General features: G+C 45.4%; 2 protein-coding genes and 2 non-coding genes across 4 annotated transcripts in view; 1 reads left to right on the forward strand and 3 right to left on the reverse strand.

Moving 5' to 3' along the window:
• The window catches only part of st6gal1 (ST6 beta-galactosamide alpha-2,6-sialyltranferase 1), a 39,677-nt gene extending 22,707 nt beyond the window's left edge, over positions 1-16,970 (reverse strand). The window contains 2 exon segments of the mRNA XM_039777369.1: positions 10,765-10,971; positions 16,864-16,970. Coding sequence (XP_039633303.1) covers positions 10,765-10,971; positions 16,864-16,935 — 279 coding nt within the window. The 5' untranslated portion in view covers positions 16,936-16,970.
• A 3,567-nt stretch (positions 16,971-20,537) lies between these two features.
• trnae-cuc lies at positions 20,538-20,609 on the reverse strand. Its single transcript has one exon. It is a non-coding gene; the product is annotated as a tRNA-Glu (tRNA).
• Positions 20,610-21,577: 968 nt separating this feature from the next.
• trnaw-cca lies at positions 21,578-21,649 on the forward strand. The gene has a single exon. It is a non-coding gene; the product is annotated as a tRNA-Trp (tRNA).
• Positions 21,650-26,035: 4,386 nt separating this feature from the next.
• The window catches only part of ncf1 (neutrophil cytosolic factor 1), an 8,566-nt gene continuing 7,101 nt past the window's right edge, over positions 26,036-27,500 (reverse strand). Inside the window, exons 6-7 of the mRNA XM_039777870.1 lie at positions 27,048-27,211; positions 26,036-26,563 (exon numbers count right to left, since the gene is read on the reverse strand). Of these exons, the coding sequence (XP_039633804.1) occupies positions 26,310-26,563; positions 27,048-27,211 (418 nt within the window). The 3' untranslated portion in view covers positions 26,036-26,309. The remainder of the gene's footprint in view (positions 26,564-27,047; positions 27,212-27,500) is intronic.

Genomic DNA, 27,500 nt, shown 5'->3' on the forward strand with positions numbered 1-27,500 from the left:
GAGACTAGAGGTCTGGTATGGTGAACAGAGACTAGAGGCCTGTTATGGTGAACATAGACTAGAGGTCTGGTATGCTGAACAGAGACTAGAGGTCTGGTATGGTGAACAGAGACTAGAGGTCTGGTATGGTGAGCAGAGAGGAGACTAGAGGTCTGGTATGGTGAACAGAGACTAGAGGTCTGGTATGGTGAACAGAGAGGAGACTAGAGGTCTGGTATGGTGAACAGAGACTAGAGGTCTGGTATGGTGAGGTGAACAGAGAGGAGACTAGAGGTCTGGTATGGTGAACAGAGACTAGAGGTCTGGTATGGTGAACAGTGGAGACTAGAGGTCTGGTATGGTGAACAGAGAGGAGACTAGAGGTCTGGTATGGTGAACAGAGAGGAGACTAGAGGTCTGGTATGGTGAAAAGAGAGGAGACTAGAGGTCTGGTATGGTGAACAGAGAGGAGACTAAAGGTCTGGTATGGTGAACAGAGAGGAGACTTAAAGGTCTGGTATGGTGAACAGAGAGGAGACTAGAGGTCTGGTATGGTGAACAGAGAGGAGACTAGAGGTCTGGTATGGTGAACAGAGACTAGAGGTCTGGTATGGTGAACAGAGAGGAGACCAGAGGTCTGGTATGGTGAACAGAGACTAGAGGTCTGGTATGGTGAACAGAGAGGAGAGTAGAGGTCTGGTATGGTGAACAGAGAAGATACTAGATGTCTGGTATGGTGAACAGAGAGGAGACTAGAGGTCTGGTATGGTGAACAGAGAGGAGACTAGAGGTCTGGTATGGTGAACAAAGGAGACTAGAGGTCTGTTATGTGAACAGAGAGGAGACTAGAGGTCTGGTATGGTGAACAGAGACTAGAGGTCTGGTATGGTGAACAGAGAGGAGACTAGAGGTCTGGTATGGTGAACAGAGAAGAGACTAGATGTCTGGTATGGTGAACAGAGAGGAGACTAGAGGTCTGGTATGGTGAACAGAGAGGAGACTAGAGGTCTGGTATGGTGAACAGAGAGGAGACGAGAGGTCTGGTATGGTGAACAGAGAGGAGACTAGAGGTCTGGTATGATGAACAGAGGAGACTAGAATGTCTGGTATGGTTAACAGAGAGGAGACTAGAGGTCTGTTATGTGAACAGAGAGGAGACTAGAGGTCTGGTATGATGAACAGAGGAGACTAGACGTCTGGTATGGTTAACAGAGAGGAGACTAGAGGTCTGGTATGGTGAACAGAGGAGACAAGAGGTCTGGTATGGTTAACAGAGAGGAGACTAGAGGTCTGGTATGGTGAACAAAGGAGACTAGAAGTCTGGTATGGTGAACAGAGAGGAGACTAGAGGTCTGGTATGGTGAACAGAGAGGAGACTAAAGGTCTGGTATGGTGAACAGAGAGGAGACTAGAGGTCTGGTATGGTGAACAGAGAGGAGACTAGAGGTCTGGTATGGTGAACAGAGACTAGAGGTCTGGTATGGTGAACAGAGACTAGAGGTCTGGTATGGTGAACAGAGACTAGAGGTCTGGTATGGTGAACAGAGACTAGAGGTCTGGTATGGTGAACAGAGAGGAGACTAGAGGTCTGGTATGCTGAACAGAGACTAGAGGTCTGGTATGGTGAGGTGAACAGAGAGGAGACTAGAGGTCTGGTATGGTGAACAGAGAGGAGACTATAGGTCTGGTATGGTGAACAGAGACTAGAGGTCTGGTATGGTGAACAGAGAGGAGACTTAAAAGTCTGGTACGGTGAACAGAGACTAGAGGTCTGGTATGGTGAGGTGAACAGAGAGGAGACTAGAGGTCTGGAATGGTGAACAGAGAGTAGAAGTCTGGTATGGTGAACAGAGAGGAGGCTTAAAGGTCTGGTATGGTGAACAGAGAGGAGACTAGAGGTCTGGTATGGTGAACAGAGAGGAGACTTAAAGGTCTGGTATGGTGAACAGAGAGGAGACTAGAGGTCTGTTATGGTGAACAGAGAGGAGACTAGAGGTCTGGCATGGTGAACAGAGACTAGAGGTCTGGTATGGTGAACAGAGAGGAGACCAGAGGTCTGGTATGGTGAACAGAGACTAGAGGTCTGGTATGGTGAACAGAGAGGAGACTAGAGGTCTGGTATGGTGAACAGAGAGGAGACTAGAGGTCTGGTATGGTGAACAGAGAGGAGACTAGAGGTCTGGTATGGTGAACAGAGGAGACTAGAGGTCTGGTATGGTTAACAGAGAGGAGACTAGAGGTCTGGTATGGTGAACAGAGAGGAGACTAGAGGTCTGGTATGATGAACAGAGGAGACTAGAGGTCTGGTATGGTTAACAGAGAGGAGACTAGAGGTCTGGTATGGTGAACAGAGGAGACAAGAGGTCTGGTATGGTTAACAGAGAGGAGACTAGAAGTCTGGTATGGTGAACAGAGAGGAGACTAGAGGTCTGGTATGGTGAACAGAGAGGAGACTAGAGGTCTGGTATGGTGAACAGAGAGGAGACCAGAGGTCTGGAATGGTGAACAGAGAGGAGACTAGAGGTCTGGTATGGTGAACAGAGACTAGAGGTCTGGTATGGTGAACAGAGAGGAGACTTAAAAGTCTGGTATGGTGAACAGAGAGGAGACTAGACGTCTGGTATGGTGAACAAAGAGGAGACTAGAGGTCTGGTATGGTGAACAGAGACTAGAGGTCTGGTATGGTGAACAGAGAGGAGACTAGAGGTCTAGTATGGTGAACAGAGAGGAGACTAGAGGTCTGTTATGGTGAAAAGAGAGGAGACTAGAGGTCTGGTATGGTGAACAGAGAGGAGACTTAAAGGTCTGGTATGGTGAACAGAGAGGAGACTAGAGGTCTGGTATGGTGAACAGAGAGGAGACCAGAGGTCTGGTATGGTGAACAGAGACTAGAGGTCTGGTATGGTGAACAGAGGAGACTAGAGGTCTGGTATGGTGAACAGAGACTAGAGGTCTGGTATGGTTAACAGAGGAGACTAGAGGTCTGGTATGGTGAACAGAGAGGAGACTAGAGGTCTGGTATGGTGAACAGAGACTAGAGGTCTGGTATGGTTAACAGAGGAGACTAGAGGTCTGGTATGGTGAACAGAGAGGAGACTAGAGGTCTGGTATGGTGAACAGAGAGGAGACTAGAGGTCTGGTATGGTGAACAGAGGAGACTAGAGGTCTGGTATGGTTAACAGAGAGGAGACTAGAGGTCTGGTATGGTGAAAGAGAGGGAGACTAGAGGTCTGGTATGATGAACAGAGGAGACTAGAGGTCTGGTATGGTTAACAGAGAGGAGACTAGAGGTCTGGTATGGTGAACAGAGGAGACAAGAGGTCTGGTATGGTTAACAGAGAGGAGACTAGAAGTCTGGTATGGTGAACAGAGAGGAGACTAGAGGTCTGGTATGGTGAACAGAGAGGAGACTAGAGGTCTGGTATGGTGAACAGAGAGGAGACCAGAGGTCTGGAATGGTGAACAGAGAGGAGACTAGAGGTCTGGTATGGTGAACAGAGACTAGAGGTCTGGTATGGTGAACAGAGAGGAGACTTAAAAGTCTGGTATGGTGAACAGAGAGGAGACTAGACGTCTGGTATGGTGAACAAAGAGGAGACTAGAGGTCTGGTATGGTGAACAGAGACTAGAGGTCTGGTATGGTGAACAGAGAGGAGACTAGAGGTCTAGTATGGTGAACAGAGAGGAGACTAGATGTCTGGTATGGTGAAAAGAGAGGAGACTAGAGGTCTGGTATGGTGAACAGAGAGGAGACTTAAAGGTCTGGTATGGTGAACAGAGAGGAGACTAGAGGTCTGGTATGGTGAACAGAGAGGAGACTAGAGGTCTGGTATGGTGAACAGAGACTAGAGGTCTGGTATGGTGAACAGAGGAGACTAGAGGTCTGGTATGGTGAACAGAGGAGACTAGAGGTCTGGTATGGTGAACAGAGGAGACTAGAGGTCTGGTATGGTGAACAGAGAGGAGACTAGAGGTCTGGTATGGTGAACAGAGGAGACTAGAGGTCTGGTATGGTTAACAGAGAGGAGACTAGAGGTCTGGTATGGTGAACAGAGGAGACTAGAGGTCTGGTATGGTGAACAGAGGAGACTAGAGGTCTGGTATGGTGAACAGAGACTAGAGGTCTGGTATGGTGAACAGAGAGGAGACTAGAGGTCTGGTATGGTGAACAGAGGAGACTAGAGGTCTGGTATGGTTAACAGAGGAGACTAGATGTCTGGTATGGTGAACAGAGAGGAGACTAGAGGTCTGGTATGGTGAACAGAGGAGACTAGAGGTCTGGTATGGTGAACAGAGAGGAGACTAGAGGTCTGGTATGGTGAACAGAGGAGACTAGAGGTCTGGTATGGTTAACAGAGGAGACTAGAGGTCTGGTATGGTTAACAGAGAGGAGACTAGAGGTCTGGTATGGTGAACAGAGGAGACTAGAGGTCTGGTATGGTTAACAGAGAGGAGACTAGAGGTCTGGTATGGTGAACAGAGGAGACTAGAGGTCTGGTATGGTGAACAGAGGAGACTAGAGGTCTGGTATGGTGAACAGAGACTAGAGGTCTGGTATGGTGAACAGAGAGGAGACTAGAGGTCTGGTATGGTGAACAGAGGAGACTAGAGGTCTGGTATGGTTAACAGAGGAGACTAGAGGTCTGGTATGGTGAACAGAGAGGAGACTAGAGGTCTGGTATGGTGAACAGAGACTAGAGGTCTGGTATGGTTAACAGAGGAGACTAGAGGTCTGCTATGGTTAACAGAGACTAGAGGTCTGGTATGGTGAACAGAGAGGAGACTACAGGTCGGTATGAACAGAGGAGACTAGATAATCTATGGAACAAGAGACTAGAGTCTGGTATGGTGAACAGAGAGACTCAGAGGTCTGTATGGTGAACAGAGGAGACAGATGTCTGTGTATGGTGACAGAGAGGAGACATAGAGGTCTGGTATGTGTGAACAGAGAGGAGACCAGAGGTCTTAAGGTGAACAGAGGGAGGACTTAGAGGTCCATGGTGGTAACAGAGAGGAGACCAGAGGTCTGGTATGGTGAACAGCAGAGACTAGAGGTCTGGTATGGTGAACAGAGAGGAGACCAGGTCTGGTATGGTGAACAAGAAGAAGAGAAAGGGCATGAACAGAGGAGACAGAGGTCATGGTGAACAGAGAGAGAGGTCCAATAACAGAGGAGCCAGGAGGTCTGGGGAACAGAGAAGAGGTCGGAACGGAGGAGACTAAGGTGATGGTGAACAGAGAAGCTAGAGGTTGTGAACAGAGAGGAGCTGGATGGTGACAAGGAGACAGGGGGGAGAGAGACTAGAGGTTGGTATGGTGAACAGAGGAGACTAGAGGTAGTGGTAATGAGAGACTAGAGGTCTGGTATGGTGAACAGAGAGACTAGAGGTCTGGTATGGTGAACAGAGAGGAACTAGAGGTCTGGTATGATGAACAGAGGAGACCAGAGGTCTGGTATGGTGAACAGAGAGACAGAGGTCTGGTATGGAGAGGAGACCAGAGGTCGGACTGGAAGGACAGAGAGACAGAGACAGAGGTCTGGAGATGGTGAACAGAGAGGACAGAAGAGGTCTGGTAGGGGAGGAGACAGAAGGAGGGAACAGAGGAGACTAGAGGTCTGTGGAAGAGAGGAGACTAGAGGTCTGGTATGGTGAACAGAGGAGACTAGAGGTCTGGTATGGTTAACAGAGGAGACTAGAGGTCTGGTATGGTTAACAGAGAGGAGACTAGAGGTCTGGTATGGTGAACAGAGGAGACTAGAGGTCTGGTATGGGTTAACAGAGAGGAGACTAGAGGTCTGGTATGGTGAACAGAGACTAGAGGTCTGGTATGGTGAACAGAGAGGAGACTAGAGGTCTGGTATGGTGAACAGAGAGGAGACTAGATGTCTGGTATGGTGAACAGAGAGGAGACGAAAAGTCTGGTATGGTGAACAGAGAGGAGACTGGTCTGGTATGGTGAACAGAGAGGAGACTAGATGTCTGGTATGGTGAACAGAGAGGAGACTAGATGTCTTGTATGGTGAACAGAGAGGAGACTAGAGGTCTGGTATGGTGAACAGAGACTAGAGGTCTGTTATGGTGAACAGAGAGGAGACTAGAGGTCTGGTATGGTGAACAGAGGAGACTAGAGGTCTGGTATGGTGAACAGAGAGGAGACTAGAGGTCTGGTATGGTGAACAGAGAGGAGACTAGAGGTCTGGTATGGTGAACAGTTACTAGATCTTAGTGCTGCATTTGACACAATTGACCATTCAATCCTGTTACAGAGATTGGAACACTTGGTTGGCATTAAAGGAATTGCGCTGAGTTGGTTTAGGTCCTATTTCTCTGATCGATCTCAATTTGTGAATGTTAATGATAAATCCTCCAAGTACGCGAAAGTTAGCCATGGGGTTCCTCAAGGCTCAGTGCTTGGACCAATTCTATTCTCCTTATATATGCTTCCTCTAGGCAATATTATTAGAAAACACTCAATTAACTTTCACTGTTATGCGGATGACACCCAATTATACTTGTCAATCAAACCAGACGAAACCAGTCAGCTAGCAAAATTTCAAGAGTGCATTAAGGATATAAAATCCTGGATGACCTATAATTTTCTGATGTTAAACCCTAACAAAACTGAAGTTATTGTGCTGGGCCCTAAACACCTCCGAACTTCATTATCTAGAGATATAGCTACTCTGGATGGTGTTGCCCTGGCCTCCAGCACCACTGTTAGAAATTTAGGAGTTATCTTTGATCAGGATATATCCTTTAATGCCAATCTAAAACAAACCTCAAGAACAGCCTTTTTCATCTTCGTAACATTGCCAAAATTAGGAATATCCTGTCTCAAAACGACGCTGAAAAACTAGTCCATGCATTTGTTACTTCCAGGCTGGACTATTGTAATTCCCTACTGTCAGGTTGCTCAAATAAGTCTCTTAAGACTCTCCTGCTGATCCAGAATGCTGCAGCGTGTTCTCACAAGAACTAAGAAAAGAGATCATATTTCTCCTGTATTAGCTTCTCTGCATTGGCTTCCTGTTGAATCCAGGATTGAGTTTAAAATCCTTCTCTTGACCTACAAAGCTCTAAATGGTCTAGCACCATCATATCTAGAAGAGCTCCTAATACCCTATTGTCCCACTAGAACACTCGCGCCCCAGAATGCAGAGTTACTGGTGGTACCTAGAGTCTCTAAAAGTAAAAAGGGAAGCTAGAGCCATCCGATATCGGCTCCTCTCCTATGGAACCAGCTCCGATCTGGGGGTTCGGGGGCAGAAACTGTCACCTCATTCAAGAATGAACTTAAAACTCTCCTATTTGATAAAGCTTATAGTTAGGGAGTGAGGAGTTGCAGTGTTCACCTAACTGGCCCAACTGCTTCTCTTCATAATTGTTAGATTAATAATACATAACAAAGTAGAGGGAGGCAGGCCAGCCAAGCCAGATCCCGCAGGGGGAGAGTTCTAAGCCCGAAAAAGCTACCTCTCCTTATGACCCATCTCTCTTAGTTACCTGTTATAGTTACGCTGTTATAGTCCTAGACTGCCGGGGACTTCCTTCCTTTGACACACTGAGCTGCTCTCTCCTCTCCCTTTCTATTACTGTTTCTATTACTGTTACTATTACTATTACTATTTGTGTGCAGCCCGTCCCAGAAATGCTTGTTACTAATCCTAGCTTCTGGGGAGTTTACTCCCCGAGTCCTTATGATTTTTTTCCCCAGCGTATTTCCTTGGAGAACGTTGGCACCAAGACCCCTGGTTGCAGCTGTCGCCGTGGTCCTGCTGCACTCCCTGCTGAGCTCAGCGATGCCCTGCAATGTCATGCGCGTCCTGCTGAACCCTGCAGCTTCCCGCTACATCCAGTCACTGTTCCATTATTAATGTGACTACTATTGCCACTGTTCATCATCACCCCCAACCCGCTCGTCAGACAGCCTACCAAGAGCCTGGGTCTGTCCGAGGTTTCTTCCCAAGAGGGAGTTTTTCCTCCACTGTCGGCACTGCTTGCTCTTGAGGGAATTACTGGAATTGTTGGAATTGTTGGGGCTTTGTAAATTATAGAGTGTGGTCTAGACCTACTCTATCTGTAAAGTGTCTCGAGATAACTTATGTTATGATTTGATACTATAAATAAAATTGAAATTGAAAATTGAAATTGAAATTGAACAGAGGAGACTAGAGGCGTCGTATGGTTAACAGAGAGGAGACTAGAGGTCTGGTATGGTGAACAGAGGAGACGAGGTCTGGTATGGTGAACAGAGGAGACTAGAGGTCTGGTATGGTGAACAGAGAGGAGACTAGACGTCTGGTATGGTGAACAAAGAGGAGACTAGAGGTCTGGTATGGTGAACAGAGACTAGAGGTCTGGTATGGTGAACAGAGACTAGAGGTCTGGTATGGTGAACAGAGAGGAGACTAGAGGTCTAGTATGGTGAACAGAGAGGAGACTAGAGGTCTGTTATGGTGAAAAGAGAGGAGACTAGAGGTCTGGTATGGTGAACAGAGAGGAGACTTAAAGGTCTGGTATGGTGAACAGAGAGGAGACTAGAGGTCTGGTATGGTGAACAGAGAGGAGACCAGAGGTCTGGTATGGTGAACAGAGACTAGAGGTCTGGTATGGTGAACAGAGAGGAGACTAGAGGTCTGGTATGGTGAACAGAGAGGAGACTAGATGTCTGGTATGGTGAACAGGAGACGAGGAGGTCTGGTTGGTGAACAGAGGAGACTAGAGGTCTGGTATGGTTAACAGAGAGGAGACTAGAGGTCTGGTATGGTGAACAGAGGAGACAAGAGGTCTGGTATGGTTAACAGAGAGGAGACTAGAGGTCTGGTATGGTGAACAGAGACTAGATGTCTGGTATGGTGAACAGAGAGGAGACTAGAGGTCTGGTATGGTGAACAGAGAGGAGACTAGAGGTCTGGTATGGTGAACAGAGAGGAGACTTAAAGGTCTGGTATGGTGAACAGAGAGGAGACTAGAGGTCTGGTATGGTGAACAGAGAGGAGACTTAAAGGTCTGGTATGGTGAACAGAGAGGAGACTTAAAGGTCTGGTATGGTGAACAGAGACTAGAGGTCTGGTGTGGTGAACAGAGACTAGAGGTCTGGTATGGTGAACAGAGGAGACTAGAGGTCTGGTATGGTGAACAGAGACTAGAGGTCTGGTAATAATCAGGTAGTTTTGGTGTCTGAACCGTTTATGTCAAAATACGTCAAATCAATCTTTGAATGTTCTTTTTTTTCCTGTCCGTCTTTCGTTTGTTCTTTCTCTTTCTATCTTCCGTATCTTCCTCTCTTCCTCCCTCCCTTCCTCCCTTACTCCCTTACTCCCTTCCTTCCTTCATTCCTCCCTTCCTTCCTTCATTCCTCCCTCCCTCCCTCCCTCCCTCCCTCCCTTACTCCCTTCCTTCCTTCATTCCTCTCTTCCTTACTTCATTCCTCCCTCCCTTCCTTTATTCCTTACTCCCTTCCTTCTATCATTCCTCCGTCTCTTCTTCCTTTCCTTCCTTCCTCCCTTCCTTACTCCCTTCTTTCCTTCATTCCTCCCTCTCTCCCTTACTCCCTTCCTTCATTCCTTATTCCCTTCCTTCCATCATTCCTCCCTCCCTCCCTCCCTCCCTTACTCCCTTCCTTCCTTATTCCTCCCTTCCTTACTCCCTTCCTTCCATCAATCCTCCGTCTCTTCTTCCTTTCCTTCCTTCCTCCCTTCCTCCTTTCCTTACTCCCTTCCTTCCTTCATTCATCCCTCCCTCCCTTACTCCCTTCCTTCCTTCATTCCTCCCTTCCTTACTTCATTCCTCCCTCCCTTCCTTCATTCCTTACTCCCTTCCTTCCATCTTTCCTCCGTCTCTTCTTCCTTTCCTTCCTTCCTCCCTTCCTTCCTCCCTTCTTTCCTTCATTCCTCCCTTTACTCCCTCCTTACTCCCTTCCTTCCTTCATTCCTCCCTTCCTTCCTTCATTCCTCCCTCCCTTCCTTCATTCCTTACTCCCTTCCATCATTCCTCCCTCCCTCCCTCCCTTACTCCCTTCTTTCCTTCATTCCTCCCTTCCTTACTAACTTCCTCCCTCACTTCCTTCATTCCTTACTCCCTTCCTTCCATCATTCCTCCGTCTCTTCTTCCTTTCCTTCCTTCTTCCCTTCCACCCTTCCTTACTCCCTTCTTTCCTTCATTCCTCCCTTCCTTCCTTCATTCCTCCCTTCCTTCCTTCATTCCTCCCTCTCTCCCTTATTCCCTTCATTCCTCCCTTCCTTCCTTAATTCCTCCCTCCCTTCCTTCATTCCTTACTCCCTTCATTCCTCCCTCCCTCCCTTACTCCCTTCCTTCCTTCATTCCTTACTCCCTTCCTTCCATCATTCCTCCCTTTCTCCCTTCCTTACTCCCTTCTTTCCTTCATTTCTCCCTCCCTCCCTTACTCCCTTCCTTCCTTCATTCCTCCCTCCCTCCCTTACTCCCTTCCTTCCTTCATTCCTCCCTTCCTTCCTTCATTCCTCCCTCCTTCCTTCATTCCCTTACTCCCTTCCTTCCATCATTCCTCCCTCCCTCCCTCCCTTCCTTCCTTCATTTCTCCTCCTTCCCTCCTTCCCTCCCTCCCTCACTCCGTTCCTTCCTTCATTTCTCCCTCCCCTCCCTCCTTCCCTCCCTCCCTCCCTCTTTCTTATACATATTTTAGTACTATTCTTAGAGAATAGAATTCATCATTAAGGTGAACTTAACTGTTACCGTGATGTTGTATCACCACAGAACCTAAACTTATGTAGAAATACTCCGTTGGATAACCATGGCGACAGACCTTGATGACAGAGTGCGCCCGTGGCTGAGCCCGGGTCCGCGCCCGGACCCCGAAGATGGCGTCGGTGACGGGCACGCTGTTCTCGGCACAGATGGCGTAGAGCAGAGCCATGGAGATGCAGAAGAAGGTCATGCAGAGAACGCCACGACGAGCTCGACGCCTCAGGCGCCACAGCAGGCTGACTCGGTCCATCGCTGCCCCGGGGATCTGGGAAATACACACACACAGATATACACAGATATACACACACACACACACACATATACACAGATACACACAGAGACACAGATACACACACACACACACACACACACACATATACACAAATACACACACAGAGACACACACACACATACACACACACACACATATACACAAATACACACACAGAGACACATACACACACACACAGATATACACACACACACACACACAGACACACACACACACACACACATATACACACACACACAGATACACACAAACACACAGATATAACACACACAGATACACACACACACACACACATACACACACACACACACACACACTACAATACACACAACACACACATATACACACACACACACACATATAATAAACACACACACAGACACATACACAAACACACAGTGCACACACACACAGTACACACACACACACAGATACACACACACACACACACACACACTAACATACACACATATATTACACACACACACACACACACACACAGATACAGCACACACACACAGACACACACACACACACACACACACACATACACATACACACACACACACACACACACACACACACACACACACACACACACACATATACACACACACACACACACCTGCACAGACACACACAGGCACTAGAAAAAAAAAAAACACACATAAAACTTTTAAAACCCAAGAAAAACACAAAACACAAAAATAGATGCAAAGGAGGGTAAAAAGAAAGAACTTATTTGTGTTCAAAAAATAAAAAAAAAAAAAAAAAAAAAAATAGACAGCTGTGATTCCTACAGAGCAGCAGAGCCAGGCTGACCTTACCTTCTATATTACAGCACAACGTTATGATAACAATGATCAGATTTACTTAAAATGTAATCAACATTTACTCTATTGGACTCACTATGATACAAATGGCTTCAGATGGTCCAAAATGCAGCAGCTAGGCTGCTCACGAACACAAAAAAAGCATGAACACATTACACCTGTCCTAGCCTCCTCGCACTCGCTTCCAGTCCAGTCCAGTCCAGTCCAGACCAGACCAGTCCAGGATACAATTTAAAATACTGTTGATGGTTTTTAAATCTCTTCACACTCTGGACCCCAGCTACATAGCTGGTATCATTCATCCCTAGGTAGCCCACATGTCCCTCAGATCCTCCAGCCGAGGCCTCCTCCTTGTCCCTCAGATCCTCCAGCCGAGGCCTCCTCCAGGTCCATCAGATCCTCAAGCCGAGGCCTCCTCCATGTCCCTCAGATCCTCCAGCCGAGGCCTCCTCCATGTCCCTCAGATCCTCCAGCCGAGGCCTCCTCCAGGTCCCTCAGATCCTCCAGCCGAGGCCTCCTCCAGGTCCCTCAGATCCTCCAGCCGAGGCCTCCTCCAGGTCCCTCAGATCCTCCAGCCGAGGCCTCCCCCAGGTCCCTCAGATCCTCCAGCCGAGGCCTCCTCCAGGTCCCTCAGATCCTCCAGCCGAGGCCTCCTCCAGGTCCCTCAGATCCTCCAGCCGAGGCCTCCCCCAGGTCCCTCAGATCCTCCAGCCGAGGCCTCCTCCATGTCCCTCAGATCCTCCAGCCGAGGCCTCCTCCAGGTCCCTCAGATCCTCCAGCCGAGGCCTCCTCCAGGTCCCTCAGATCCTCCAGCCGAGGCCTCCTCCAGGTCCCTCAGATCCTCCAGCCGAGGTCCCTCAGATCCTCCAGCCGAGGCCTCCCCCAGGTCCCTCAGATCCTCCAGCCGAGGCCTCCCCCAGGTCCCTCAGATCCTCCCAGCCGAAGGCCTCCTCCAGGCCCCAACAGTCCGGCCCGCCCCTCCCAGGTCCCTTCAGATCCTCCAGCCGGCCGCCCCTCCGGTCCCCTCATCCTCCCAGCCGAGGCCTCCCCAGGTCCCTCAGATCCCCAGCCCGGCCTCCTCCAGGTCCCCTCAGATCCTCCAGCCGGGCGCCTCCTCCAGGTCCTCAGATCCTCCAGCCGAGGCCTCCCCAGTCCCCAGATCCTCCAGCCGCCCTCCCCCGTGTCCCCTCAGATCCTCCAGCCGGGCCTCCTCCAGTCCCTCAGATCCTCCAGCCGGGGCCTCCTCCAGGTCCCCTCAGATCCTCCAGCCGGCTCCCATCCTCCCCAGACCTCCAGGCCTCTCAATCCTATCAGATCCAGCGGGCCTCCCATAATCCTCCAGCGACCCTCCAGCCAGCGGGCCCAGGCCCAATTCCAGGCCGAGGGCCTCCCCAGGCCCCAGCCTCAGCGGGGCTCCTCCCAGGTCCCTCAGATCCACGCCCCCATCCCCTCATCCTCCACCCGGGCCTCCCCACCCCTCAGATCGCCCAGGCTCCTCCAGGCCCCCTCAGATCCTCCAGCCGAGGCCTCAGGTCCTCAGCCTAGCGCCGGGGCCCCCCTCCAGGCCCTCAGATCCTCCCACAGGCCGCCCCCTCAGGGTCCCTCAGATCCTCCAGCCGAGGCCTCCCCCAGCCCCTCAAGATCCTCAGCCGCGGCCTCCCCCAGGTCCCTCAGATCCTCCAGCCGAGGCCCCTCCCCTCCAGATCCTTCCCAGCCCGGCCCCCCCCCCCCCAGGTCCCAGATCCTCCAGCCGAGGCCTCCCCCCCAGGTCCCTCAATCCTCCAGCCGGGCCCCCCCACCTCAGATCCTCCAGGCCGGCCTCCCCCAGGTCCCTCCAGATCCTCAGCCGGGCCTCCCCCAGGTCCCTCAGATCCTCCAGCCGGGCTCCCTCAGTCCCTCAGATCCTCCAGCCGGTCCCCAACAATCCTAGCCGCTCATCCCTCAGTCTCAGCCGGTCAGTCCTACTCAGCCGGGCCCCCAGTCCCTCAGATCCCCAGCCGGGCCTCCTCAGTCCTCAATCCTACGGCCTCAGTCCCCATTAGCCGAGGCCCCACCATCCTCCCGGGTATACGGACACTAGCCGACCAGGTCCCATAGCCGCTGCATCTACCGGCCTCCAGTCCCCCCAGCCGGGTAGCGGGCCCTACGCCCTCAGGCCATTCGGCAAGCGGCCAAAGCAGGTCCTCAATCACGCCAGTCCCTATCACTCCACTCGGGCCCCACCCACCCATACTCCGTTCATTATACGATATTAAGCCTGCTCCGTCCTCAATTCCCCCCAGCCTACTAGGCCTCATCTACGCCCACAAAACTCCACCCCAACCCCACCTACCACCTTCACACGGGCCCAGCCATCTACCGGCCCCTCAGCCTAATTAGGTACCCCAATTCACGACAGCAGCTCAACTCCAGACTCCCTCCCAGGTCCCCCCTCAACTCCATATTACCGACAGCTACACCCCAGGCCTAACCCCCTAACGCAGTTTCCTACCTCCCCACCTACACCACATACCGGCACACGTTGAGGCCGGCTCCAGCCAGGCCTCCCCAGGTCCTCACATCTCTCCAGCCGAGGCCTCCCCAGGTCCTCAGATCCTCCAGGGGCGCCTTCCAGGTCCCTCAGATCCTCCAGCCGAGGCCTCCCTCCAGGTCCCTCAAGATCCTCCGCCAGGCGCCTCCTCCAGGTCCCTCAGATCCTCCAGCCGGGGGCCTCCCCAGGTCCCTCAGATCCTCCAGCCGGAGGCCTCCCCCCCCTCAGCCTGTCCAGGCCCCCGCGAGCCCTCCCTCAACCCCCAGCGGCCCCCCCATCCCTCAAGATCCTCCCCCGCCTCCTCCAGCCCCCAGAGACCCTCCAACCGGCCTCCCCAGTCCCTCAGATCCTCCAGCCGGGGGCCTCCCAGGTCCCTCAAGATCCTCCAGCCCGAGGCCTCCCCAGTCCCTCAGATCCCCACCGGGGCCTCCCCTCCCTACCCCCAGCCGGGCTCCCCCACCCCCAGATCTCCAGCGAGGCCTCCAGGTCCCTCAGATCCTCCAAGCCGAGGCCCCCTCCCCGGTCCCCTCAGATCCTCCAGCCGAGGGCCCCCCTCCCAGGTCCCTCAGATCCTCCTAGAAGCTTGTCTCTTCGATGTCCTTTTTAGCCTAAATCACTGATTTGTATGCGTTGTTTTAGATTTTAATTTTAATTTTATCACCCTGTGGCTAATGCGCCATGTACAGCACTTTGGTCAGCGCGAGCTGTTTATAAATGTGCTATAGAAATAAACTTTACTTACTTACTTACTTACATTCATCAACATCATATGAAAAGTTTTTTTCTGTACTTTTTTCATACTCCTACTACGACACAGGCAGTCACATGATCGATTCACACACCTCTCTCTGACAGTGTTTAGATGTTTTAATGCATATAAAGCATGTTCTTCTGTGTGGATAATTTAGACTCACTGCAAGAATGAAGAAGTCAACATAAAGACGCCGTCATTCACGTGCATATTAAAAGGTATAGTGGAGGATTATCCCGAATTTTAGAAAAGAACCACCCTCTCTACTTTTTGAAAAAATGCACATGTGCAACACTCTACCTGCTCCCGAGAGGGAACGACTATTGCTGTCAAGCTGCTGTCGGCATGGCTCACACGAGCCTACTTTCCCAAAGAAGATTTGCACTTTTTCACAAATGGAGATGTTTATCGCTAATCATAGCTTACATCAACTTCTACTAGCAGTGATTTTAAATGGATTTCTCCAAATAGCACGCCAAACTTTACCTGTCGAGTAGAAACTTGGCGACTGAGGCATCAAGTGGAGAGCCCAACCTGTGCTTTTAGCGCACAGCCGCAGAAATATTCTCCTCCAAAACACCCCGGTCTTGTTTCTTTCTTCAGAGGCCTTTCTCTCTTGTCATACCTGCAGACACTTTCTCTCTTGCGACCCTATATATATATATATATAGATATATAGATATATATATATATATATCTACATATATATATATATATATATATATGTATATTATATATATATATATATATATACAATACATATATACATATATATATATATATATATATATATATATATATATATATATATATATATATATATATATTCATATATATATATATATATATATATATCTATATGTGTATATATATATATATATATATATATATATATATATATCTATATATATATATATATATATATATATATATATATATATATATATATATATATATCTTGGATACACAGTTTGTTGCAAGAGTGTGACATGCAGGCTCTGCATGCACAGCCAACCACCAATCATCATCAATTTTTAATCAATTTATCAAACAACCAAGGCTAGGCCCCGCTAGTCGACCACAACCTGACATTTAGAGGAAGCAACATGCATATGCATTATTGATATCATTCACTTTAGCCTGGGTTGATATTATATGAATACACTGGTGTCATGTCAGTCAACCAGTGTATTTAACCATCTAATGTCCCTCTCCAAAATCTCTTCAGAAGAGCAGTCACAGCGCTAACTTGCTCTGGTTTTTGTAAAGCATTAAAGTTCAACAAAGACTGGTTCACATTAGAACATTTTCATTTAAATTAAAATGTTCTTTGTTTCTTTTTTTCTTTGTTTTCTTTGCACTGCCCTCCAAAATCACCCCAGTAGCTGAGAATGATTTAGTATTTCTAAATAGGGCTATTTATGTCCTCTTGTAAAAATTAGTCTTTTTTTCATATCGCAATATATATCGCAGGAAAAAAGAAATATCGCAATGTAAGTTTTTTCCAATATCGCGCATGCCTAGTGTGTGCTGTAGCTCTGAATCAAACCACGCAGACGTTTGATTGGTCGGTTGCTGTGACAGTTATGCTTCAGCCAATCAGGGAATGGAATCCAATCTCCTTGATTCATTCAGACCTTTTTTTCAACGTTTCTGAGGTTTTGGCGGCATTTTCTTCAATGTTTTGGGGATTTTTTGTCATTTTAGGTGTTTTTTCCTGTGTCCAGTGTGGAGAACAGTGGTGGCGTTACCTTGTAGCTCATGGTGTGCGTGCCGTACCGCACGCTGTGATGCTGTTGTTGCTTAAAAACGGGCTGCAGCATTCAGGTTTCCCCTCATCTCCTCTGTGGACAGAGATACAAACACACTGTTAACATCCTTTACTTCTACACGCTTCTTATCACATACTTTAGACTCTAAAATGCTCTTATGAGTAATTGCAGAAAATAAAAATAGGGTAACTTTGGTCATTTTTAACCTTTATTTCCCCATATTGTGTCTAAGTGACTGATGTGAACAAAATTCTTTGAAATTGGTCCAGTATTGAGCGAGAAGCATCAGTCAGTGTCCACTAAAAGTTCTGTTGTTGCAGCTGACAGACTCAGATTATTATTCTAAGAGTCTGACAACATTATGGGATGGATCCCTACAGAGATAGACCTTTTAGTTAAAGAGTAAGATCCTTTTAGTTTAACATGAAACAGCCCCGAAATCACCATCACCAAACTCCACCAGACTCCATGTAAATAATCAGGACTTTTAGCGTGTATAGAGCCAGCATATCTCCACCAGACTCCATGTAAATAATCAGGACTTTTAGTGTGTATAGAGCCAGCATATCTCCACCAGACTCCATGTAAATAATCAGGACTTTTAGCGTGTATAGAGCCAGCATATCTCCACATGTAAATGGGTGAATTAAAACCAAACCAGAGTGGTGATTGTTGGAACAGTGGAAAGATGAACCAAGACGGCTTTTGGTAGTTTTATTTATTTTCTGTCCACGTTGAATGAAGTGTGTTTTACGATGATAAAAGTCCTGATTATTTACATGGAGTCTGGTGGAGTTTAACAAAAAAAAGACAAATAAATTGTCTAATCTTTCTGAGAAAAAGACGACAAAAATTCTCAAATATGCAACAAAAACGTTTAAAAAAAAAAGAAAGCGACAAAAACTTTGAAAAGAATTGTCAATTGTTTTTGGAAAAAAGCGACAAAATAAGCAAAAACATTTATTTAAAAAAAAGCGGCAAAAGCAAAACCCTAAAAAAAACTGTCAAAAAAAAACCTTGAAACTGAAGAGAAAACATTGTCAAAATTTTTTTTTTTTAAAGTTGCCCAAATAACCTCGAAAGAGGCGACAAATACGACAAATAAATTGTCTTAAAAACTTGGAAATAAGCGACAAAAATGTCCAAAAACTTCGGGAAAAAAAATCTCCAAATAAATTGTCTTAAAAAAACACCAAAGAGGCAACAAAACAAGACAAAAACGTCCAAAAAAAGACCCCAAAAACGTTGTATTAAGCCCAGTTATGATTATTAAGGGGTTGCCTATGCCCAGAGGTTATGGGATGTATTTAAAAGGGTAGGCCATCACCATGGAGACTATGCCCAGAGGTTATGGGATGTATTTAAAAGGGAGGCCATCACCATAGAGACGATGCCCAGAGGTTATGGGATGTATTTAAAAGGGAGGCCATCCCATATCCATCCATCCATTCATTGATAAAAACCTAGATGTGTAATATTAATATTAACATGTAATTATGTCATCTCTGTCTTTAATGGAGGGGGGGGGCGAAAGGGGGGAGGGGCGCCGCCAGGGGGGGGGGGGCGGGCGCGGCGCGGCCCCCCCCCCCCCTGCCCGCCCCCCCCGCCCCGCCCCGGGGTTGGCGGGGGCCGGGGGGGGGAAGGGGGGGCCCCCCCCCCCCTGGGGCTGGGGGGGGGGGGGGGGGGGGGGGGGGGGGGGGGGGGGGGGGGGGGGGGGGGGGGGGGGGGGGGGGGGGGGGCCGGGGGGCGGGGGGGGGGGGGGGGGGGGGGGGGGGGGGGGGGGGGGGGGGGGGGGGGGGGGGGGGGGGGGGGGGGGGGGGGGGGGGGGGGGGGGGGGGGGGGGTGGGGGGGAAGGAGGGGGGGGGGGGGGGGGTGTTGTCGCTGTCACACTGCTGCGTGCTCCAAACGACAAGCTGGCGGCAGGAAGAAGAAGGCGTTTCCGGTGACGGTTTCAAAATAAGAGCCGCGAAATGGTTTCAGAATCAGAAGATTTATTTTGATTGTACAAAATGAACGACGACATTTTTTTAGCAGCAGTTCCACCCAGTTACATGAATCTAAAAAGGACACGAAATATATAGTCACACAACAATCATGAATCACACAGACAGACACACACACTTACACACACACACACACACACACACTCTCACCAACATATATATACACACACTCTCTCCAAAAAAAAAAAAAAACACACAAAATCTTTAAAGATACACACACACACACACACACACACACACACACACTCACACACACACACACACACACACACCCCCCCCCCCAAAAAAAAACACACACACACACACACACACACACACACACACACACCCCCCCAAAAAAAAAAAAACACACACTTACTCACACACACAGACACAGACACACACATACACACACTCACAGACACAAACACAGACACACACACACAGACACACAGACACACACACAGACACAGACACACACACACACACACACACACAGACACACACTCACAGACACAAACACAGACACACAGACACACACACAAACACACACACACACTCACTCTAACTACTAGTTTATTTGTAGTGTTTGTATTGAGCATTGTTTGTTACTTGTTAATATTTTGAAAGAAACAGAAGTTCAATATTTTAAGATAAGTCAGAATATATTGAGACAAATAAACAATATTATGAGAAATAAAATTAAATATTTTGAGGAAAGGCAAAAAATAAGGGGGGAAAAATTGAATATTTTGTGAAAAGTTGGAATAATTGTTAGCGTGAAATTAAATGAGCCATCATGCAAACTGAATAAATTCACTTTTATTAGTTCTTTAAGTATAATGTTGTTATTGTTTTACTAATGTAAGATTTTAAATGTAGAAACTTTAGAAGAAAAGCGACAAGATAAGCAACAAAAATGTAAAAATAAAACATTAAAAAGGCGGCAAAACCCTCGAAAAATTGTCCAAAAACCCCCTTGAAAATGACGACAAAAATGTAGAAATACAAAACGTTTAAAAATAAACCGACAAAGAAAGAAGAAAGTCAAATATTTATTATTGAGAAAAACAGTCGAATATACTTTTTAAAACAGTCAAATTATTGGTGAAGAAAGTCAAATATTTTGAGAAAAGTCGTAATATTTAGAGCAAAAATATAAATAAAAATATAATATATTTTTAATACTTTTCTGTTTTATTTTGAAGGGAAGAGATAGCCACCTGACATCCGGGTTAGTTCTGCTTAACTCTATATGAATTGACAGGTTTCTCTGCAGCAGTGAAGTCACGCAATCTCTCTGCAGAGAAGATGCGGAGCCAGACATCTGTTCTGTTTTACTGATCGATTATTGATCGATTATTCCTCCATCGTCACTATGACAACAATTGTCATCACACTGTATGATTCTTACAGTAATAACGTTGTCTGATACGTAAATAGTGATGATGCAATATCTTTCTTTATATAGGTTAATGTCCTCCATCCCTAGTCACTGCACTTTGCTTTAACCTTCCATTTGTATGTTTTATTATTAATTTCAGCATATTTCTAGTCATATTTTTCATTAGAATAGATTTAAATTAATATAAATCTATATTTATTTCAGAATGTATGCAGGTAATGTATGTTGACGTCATGTTTAAATGATCAGAAAGATCAAAACAGTAGTTCCCTGACCGGGAATCGAACCCGGGCCGCGGCGGTGAGAGCGCCGAATCCTAACCACTAGACCACCAGGGAAGGATACTAAATCACACCCGCAGTTAATATTATAACTAAACCTTCTGCCAGAGACAGTTGTGAGGAGCCTGGACACGGTTGCTATTGCTTTAACACGTTACGTAACGTTACGTTACACACCACATATATGATTGTTATGTACGCACGACGTGGTTGTTGAAGTGGCGGTTGACTCTGTTATTGTCATAGACAGTTGGTTATTGTAGCCTGACGTTATTAAGCTAATTAGCTAAAGTTACGTTAACGTTTAAAACAAGCACCTCCATTACGTCAACGTAGCGTAACCTGACGTTAGCTGTCGCGTTCACTATCTTCATTATTCTTCATGTTGACGTTTTGAGAATGAACGCTACAAATAACATTTCCCCCCCCCCCCCATATTCTTGTAGCTGTATATCAGAATCAGAATCACAAATACTTGAATAATCCCAGGGGGAAATTATTTTTGTTACAACTCCAGGTATACAAGCAACATATATTACCCAGAATTTAATATATATATTAAAAACATATACATATACATGTATATATATACATATACATATATACGTTGAGCTGCAGATGGTTCAGCTCACTGCAAGTGACAAAGTTACCTAGCCTACGTGGAATTTGCCAAAACCTTTTGGTAGAAAAAATAGCCTAGCTATAGAAAGAGGCACATTAAAGCTCTGTGCCATTAGTATCTGATTTAAACGTCAACTGAAAAACTAGTTAAAATCACCAATTGCATTCATCAATATCTAGTTATTTTAGATTATTTTTTTTTTATCTCACATACCTCCTACAGTATTCCAAAGTTCCCCTAAGGGTATGTGTAACCCCATAAGAAATAAATACAGAAAAATAAACAAATATAGACAATATACATGTTTAGACGTAAAGCTTGCGGAGTCTTTTATTTTGCTTTTCGTTCCGTCATTGGTTGCAGTGAAGCTTTATAAAGAGAACGGTGATAGAATGGAATGCAGGACCTCGTGGCGCAACGGTAGCGCGTCTGACTCCAGATCAGAAGGTTGCGTGTTCAAATCACGTCGGGGTCAAACCTTTTCTTAAAAGTCACTGCGTTTTTTTTGCTGTTTTTCTAACATAGTGATCGGTCTACAATACAGGCAGCGGTGGAAGAAGTATTCAGGTCCTTTACTGCAGTGAAAGTACTAACACCACACTGTAAAAATACTCTGGTACAGTAAAAGTCCTGCATTGAAAATGTTACTTAAGTTAAAGTCTGTAAATATCATCAGGAAAATGTAACTACTACTATAAAATACATGTGTTCTGTGTGCAGAAATCTTAATGTGTAAAGTAACTAGTAACTAAAGTGTGTGTGCGTGTGTGTATCAAGATGGCGGCAGGTTGCAGGTGCTGTGCGGGTTAACACCAAAACTGCTGTTTTCGTAAAATCTAAACAACCACACCCGTTGTAATGGCCATCGTTAATGCAATAGGTGCAAATATGACATATTGGTAACTTCTGTGTTTGATCGTGACATTCAAGCGAGCACATAAACAAGCATTACTTACGGGGAGAATCTACCTGAAGCCGTTGCTACCTGACGATCCTTACCGTGAACATGTACCGGTAGAGGAGCTTACAAACACTCACACCCTTAAAGGAACGCGCCGACTTATTGTGACTTTATCTAATTCACCGTAACCCCCAGAGTTAGACTAGTCCATACATACCCTTCTCATCTCAGTGCGTGCTGTAAGGCTGTCTGACAGCTCCAGCATTAGCTTAGCTTAGCACAGATCCTGCAGGTGAATGGTTCCAACTAGCCTACTGCTCCGAATAAGTGACAAAATAACTCCAACATGTTCCTATTTACATGTTGTGATTTGTAGAGTCACAGCGTGTACAAAAATCAATGTAACATGAGACACAGCCGTCTTCTAACAGTAAACAAACTGGGAACTATATTCTCAGGCGGAAGAATATGGTACTTGGGCGGAATGATTTGCTTTGCAGCAAGCCTGTCTGAGAACTGAGTATTGTGCTACTTATACCCTTAAGAACAGATTATTGTGCTACTTATACCCTTCAGAACAGAGTATTGTGCTACTTATACCCTTCAGAACAGAGTATTGTGCTACTTATACCCTTCAGAACAGAGTATTGTGCTACTTATACCCTTCAGAACAGAGTATTGTGCTACTTATACCCTTCAGAACAGAGTATTGTGCTACTTATACCCTTCAGAACAGAGTATTGTGCTACTTATACCCTTCAGAACAGAGTATTGTGCTACTTATACCCTTCAGAACAGAGTATTGTGGTACTTATACCCTTAAGAACAGAGTATTGTGCTACTTATACCCTTAAGAACAGAGTATTGTGCTACTTATACCCTTAAGAAGTGAGTATTGTGCTACTTATACCCTTAAGAAGAGAGTATTGTGCTACTTATACCCTTAAGAACAGAGTATTGTGCTACTTATACCCTTCAGAACCGAGTATTGTGCTACTTTGACCCTTCAGAACAGAGTATTGTGCTACTTATACCCCAAAGAACAGAGTATTGTGCTACTTATACCCTTCCAGAACAGAGTATTGTGCTACTTATACCCTTAAGAAGTGAGTATTGTGCTACTTATACCCTTCAGAACAGAGTATTGTGCTACTTATACCCTTTAAGAACAGAGTATTGTGCTACTTATACCCTTAAGAACAGAGTATTGTGCTACTTATACCCTTAGAAGCAGTGAGTATTGTGCTACTTATACCCTTAAGAAGAGAGTATTGGCTACTTATACCCCTTAAGAACAGAGTATTGTGCTACTTATACCCCTTAAGAAGAGAGTATTGTGCTACTTATCCCCTTCAGAACAGAGTATTGTGCTACTTATACCCTTAAGAACAGAGTATTGTGCTACTCATACCCTTCAGAACAGAGTATTGTGCTACTTATACCCTTCAGAACATAGTATATGTGCTACTTATACCCTTAAGAAGTGAGTATTGTGCTACTTATACCCTCAGAACTGAGTGATTGTGCTACTTATACCCCTAAGAACAGATTATTGTGCTACTTATACCCTTCAGAACAGAGTATTGTGCTACTTATACCATTCAGAACAGAGTATTGTGCTACTTATACCCCTTAAGAACAGAGTATTGTGCTACTTATACCCTTAAGATCAGAGTATTGTGCTACTTATACCCCTAAGAGCAAGTATTGTGCTACTTATACCCTTAAGAAGAGAGTATTGTGCTACTTATACCCCTTCAGAACAGAGGTATTGTGCTACTTATACCCTTAAGAACAGAGTATTGTGCTACTTATACCCTTCAGAACAGAGTATTGTGCTACTTATACCCTTAAGAACAGAGTTTGTGGTACTATAACTCCAGAACAGAGTATTGTGCTACTTATACCCTTCAGAACCTACAGCTACTTGTTACCCTTAAGAATAGAGTATTGTGCTACTTATACCCTTAAGAACAGAGTATTGTGCTACTTATACCCTTCAGAACAGAGTATTGTGCTACTTATACCCTTAAGAACAGAGTATTGTGCTACTTATACCCTTCAGAACAGAGTATTGTGCTACTTATACCCTTAAGAACAGAGTATTGTGCTACTTATACCCTTAAGAACAGAGTATTGTGCTACTTATACCCTTAAGAAGTGAGTATTGTGCTACTTATACCCTTAAGAACAGAGTATTGTGCTACTTATACCCTTAAGAACAGAGTATTGTGCTACTTATACCCTTAAGAACAGAGTATTGTGCTACTTATACCCTTCAGAACAGAGTATTGTGCTACTTATACCCTTAAGAACAGAGTATTGTGCTACTTATACCCTTCAGAACAGAGTATTGTGCTACTTATACCCTTCAGAACGAAAAGTATTGTGCTACTTATACCCTTAAGAACAAATTGTGCTACTTATACTTCAATAGTATTGTTACTTTATACCCTTAAGAACAGATTATTGTGCTACTTATACCCTTAAGAGTAAGTATTGTGCTACTTATACCCTTAAGAACAGAGTATTGTGCTACTTATACCCTATAAGAAGTGAGTATTGTGCTACTTATACCCTTCAGAACAGAGTATGTGTGCTACTTATACCCTTCAGAACAGAGTATTGTGCTACTTATACCCTTAAGAAGTGAGTATTGTGCTACTTATACCCTTCAGAACAGAGTATTGTGCTACTTATACCCTTAAGAACAGAGTATTGTGCTACTTATACCCTTAAGAAGTGAGTATTGTGCTACTTATACCCTTCAGAACAGAGTATTGTGCTACTTATACCCTTAAGAAGTGAGTATTGTGCTACTTATACCCTTAAGAACTGAGTATTGTGCTACTTATACCCGTGTTAAGTGATGTTGTGAAGATCTGGTCCATGAGTTTGTGTATGTGTTGTACTGCATCTGTATTATTTGTGTCCCTGTGCTATTTATCTTCATGTGGACATAAATACATGGTTAAAATGTGTGTGTGTGTGTGTGTGTGTGTGTGTGTGTGTGTGTGTGTGTGTGTGTGTGTGTGTGTGTGTGTGAGTGTGTGTGTGTGAGTGTGTGTGTGTGTGTGTGTGTGTGTGTGTGTGTGTGTGTGTGTGTGTGTGTGTGTGTGTGTGTGTGTGTGTGTGTGTGTGTGAGTGTGTGTGTGTGTGTGTGTGTGTGTGTGTGTGTGTGTGTGTGTGTGTGTGTGTGTGTGTGTGTGTGAGTGTGTGTGTGTGTGTGTGTGTGTGTGTGTGAGTGTGTGTGTGTGTGTGTGTGTGTGTGTGTGTGTGTGTGTGTCGGTACTCAGAGAGGTTTTCAGAGGAGACAACAACCTGACACCTTATTAACAAAAGAAAACTGAGAATAATTCGAGGAACGACTGCCGATATTTAAGATCTCCTTTATTATTGTTTACATTTATGAAGGAAATAAATAAAATCAAAGCTCTACAGAGCAGATAAAAGCTTGTACACATGAACAGAAATATTATTCATTTCTTAGTTTAAATACTTTTAAAACAGTGCGACTAAATAAATTCAGCTTAAACCTAGAAAACGAGCGGCTAACAGCATCACTGATCACAGCGGCTTTCTGAAGCTGGAAACAGTTCAACCTTTATTTTTCTGACAGACGACAAAAACCTTAAAAAAAATAAGACGAAAAAAGTTAAAAATACAAGACGATAAAAAAGTCAAAAAATAGCGACAAAAAAGTCAAAAAATAGAGACAGAAAATGTCAAAAAATAGAGATAAAAAAGTCAAAAATAGAGTCAAAAAAGTCAAAAATAGAGACAAAAAAAGTCAAAAAATAGAGATAAAAAAGTCAAAAAATAGAGACAAAAAAAGTCAAAAAATAGAGATAAAAAAGTCAAAAAATAGTGACAAAAAAGTCAAAAAATAGAGACAAAAAAGTCAAAAAATAGAGACAGAAAATGTCAAAAAATAGAGATAAAAAAGTCAAAAAAGTCAAAACTAAAAGAAGAGAAAAAGTCAAAAAAATAAAAGAAGAGGAAAAAGTAAAAAAATAAAAGAAGAGAAAAAAGGAATAAAATGACAAAAACTTTGATAAAGCGAATCTGTTTCCCATCACTCCATCTCTTCGTTTTAGCTAACGTTAGCATTAGCTCCACATAGCGCTCTAAGGAGACTGCAGCTGTTGTTATAGCAACAAAAGACGATCTCGGCTGCTTTTTGGAACCAAAACACCTTTCTCTTGTCTAAAAGACGCAGAGTGTGATGGCGGCCTCATTCTGTGTTTTCCAGCGTGTGCGCAGCTGGTGTGCTAGCTGGCGTGCTAGCCGGCGTGCTAGCTGGCGTGCTGTCTGGCGTGCCGGAGTCTTTGCCGGAGCCGGAGCGTGCCCGGTGGATGCTGACTCTCTGGCGCGTGTTGTCACTGCAGCGCTCCAGGATTAACTCGGCGCTCGGCCGCGGTGGGACGACCGGAGTCTCCTTCCTCGCCTCGCTCTCCGAGCTGGAGCCAGACTGCTCGGGGATGTTCTCTGTTGGTCACAAATAATCACCCTTTATTATTATTATTAGTAATTAATATATTAATGTAATATTAATATTGTTACTATTATTATTATTATTAATTAATATATTAATTAATTAATATATTAATATTATTAATTAATATATTATTATATTATTATTATTATTATTATTATTATATTATTATATTATTATATTATATTATATTATATTTATTATTATTATTATTATTATTATTATTATATTATTATAATAATAATAATATATTATTATTATTATTATTATTATTATTATTATTATTATCATGTGTGTTAGGACGGAGCAAAAACTCTTTTCCAAGTATAATAAGTTGTGTAATCTCATGAGACCAGGTCGTACTATTACAAGACGTAAACTTGAATTATATTTCCTGAAATAAAGTAATATTTTGGGATGTCTGTTCTTGTACCGTGTGATGTTTGCCTGAGTTGGATCAAAGCAGTGTAAACCCACCGTGGTTCTTCCTCTCCCGTAGCGGCGACTTGGTGTTGCCGGCGGGCTCGGCCAGGCGGCCGCCCTTCTGCTGCAGGTAGCGCCGGCTGGCGCGCCGGTACGAGTCCTGGCTCGGCCGCCGGCTCGACTTGTTGTGGATGCTCTTGGCGTTTCGGATGGTGGACCTGAGAGGGAAACGTACCGCAGATGAGAACTACTACTAAATCTAATCGTTAAATCAAAACTTTAATTCCTAAAAAGTGCAGGAGGCTTTTTTTATTTAAAGTGCCCATATTATGAAAATAAAATCCTTTTTTCTGGTGATTTTGGTGTTATTTTGTGTCTCTGGTGCTTCCACACACATACACACTTTGAATAAACCCATCCATGGTGTTCTGAGTGAGATCTGGTGTCTGAATGTGTCCTGCCTTCAGTCTCCTGGTGAGCTGGTCAACATCTGCACGGCTTTCTACG

Source organism: Perca fluviatilis, chromosome 16 (genome assembly GCF_010015445.1).
Source record: "Perca fluviatilis chromosome 16, GENO_Pfluv_1.0, whole genome shotgun sequence".
Taxonomy (NCBI): domain Eukaryota; kingdom Metazoa; phylum Chordata; class Actinopteri; order Perciformes; family Percidae; genus Perca; species Perca fluviatilis.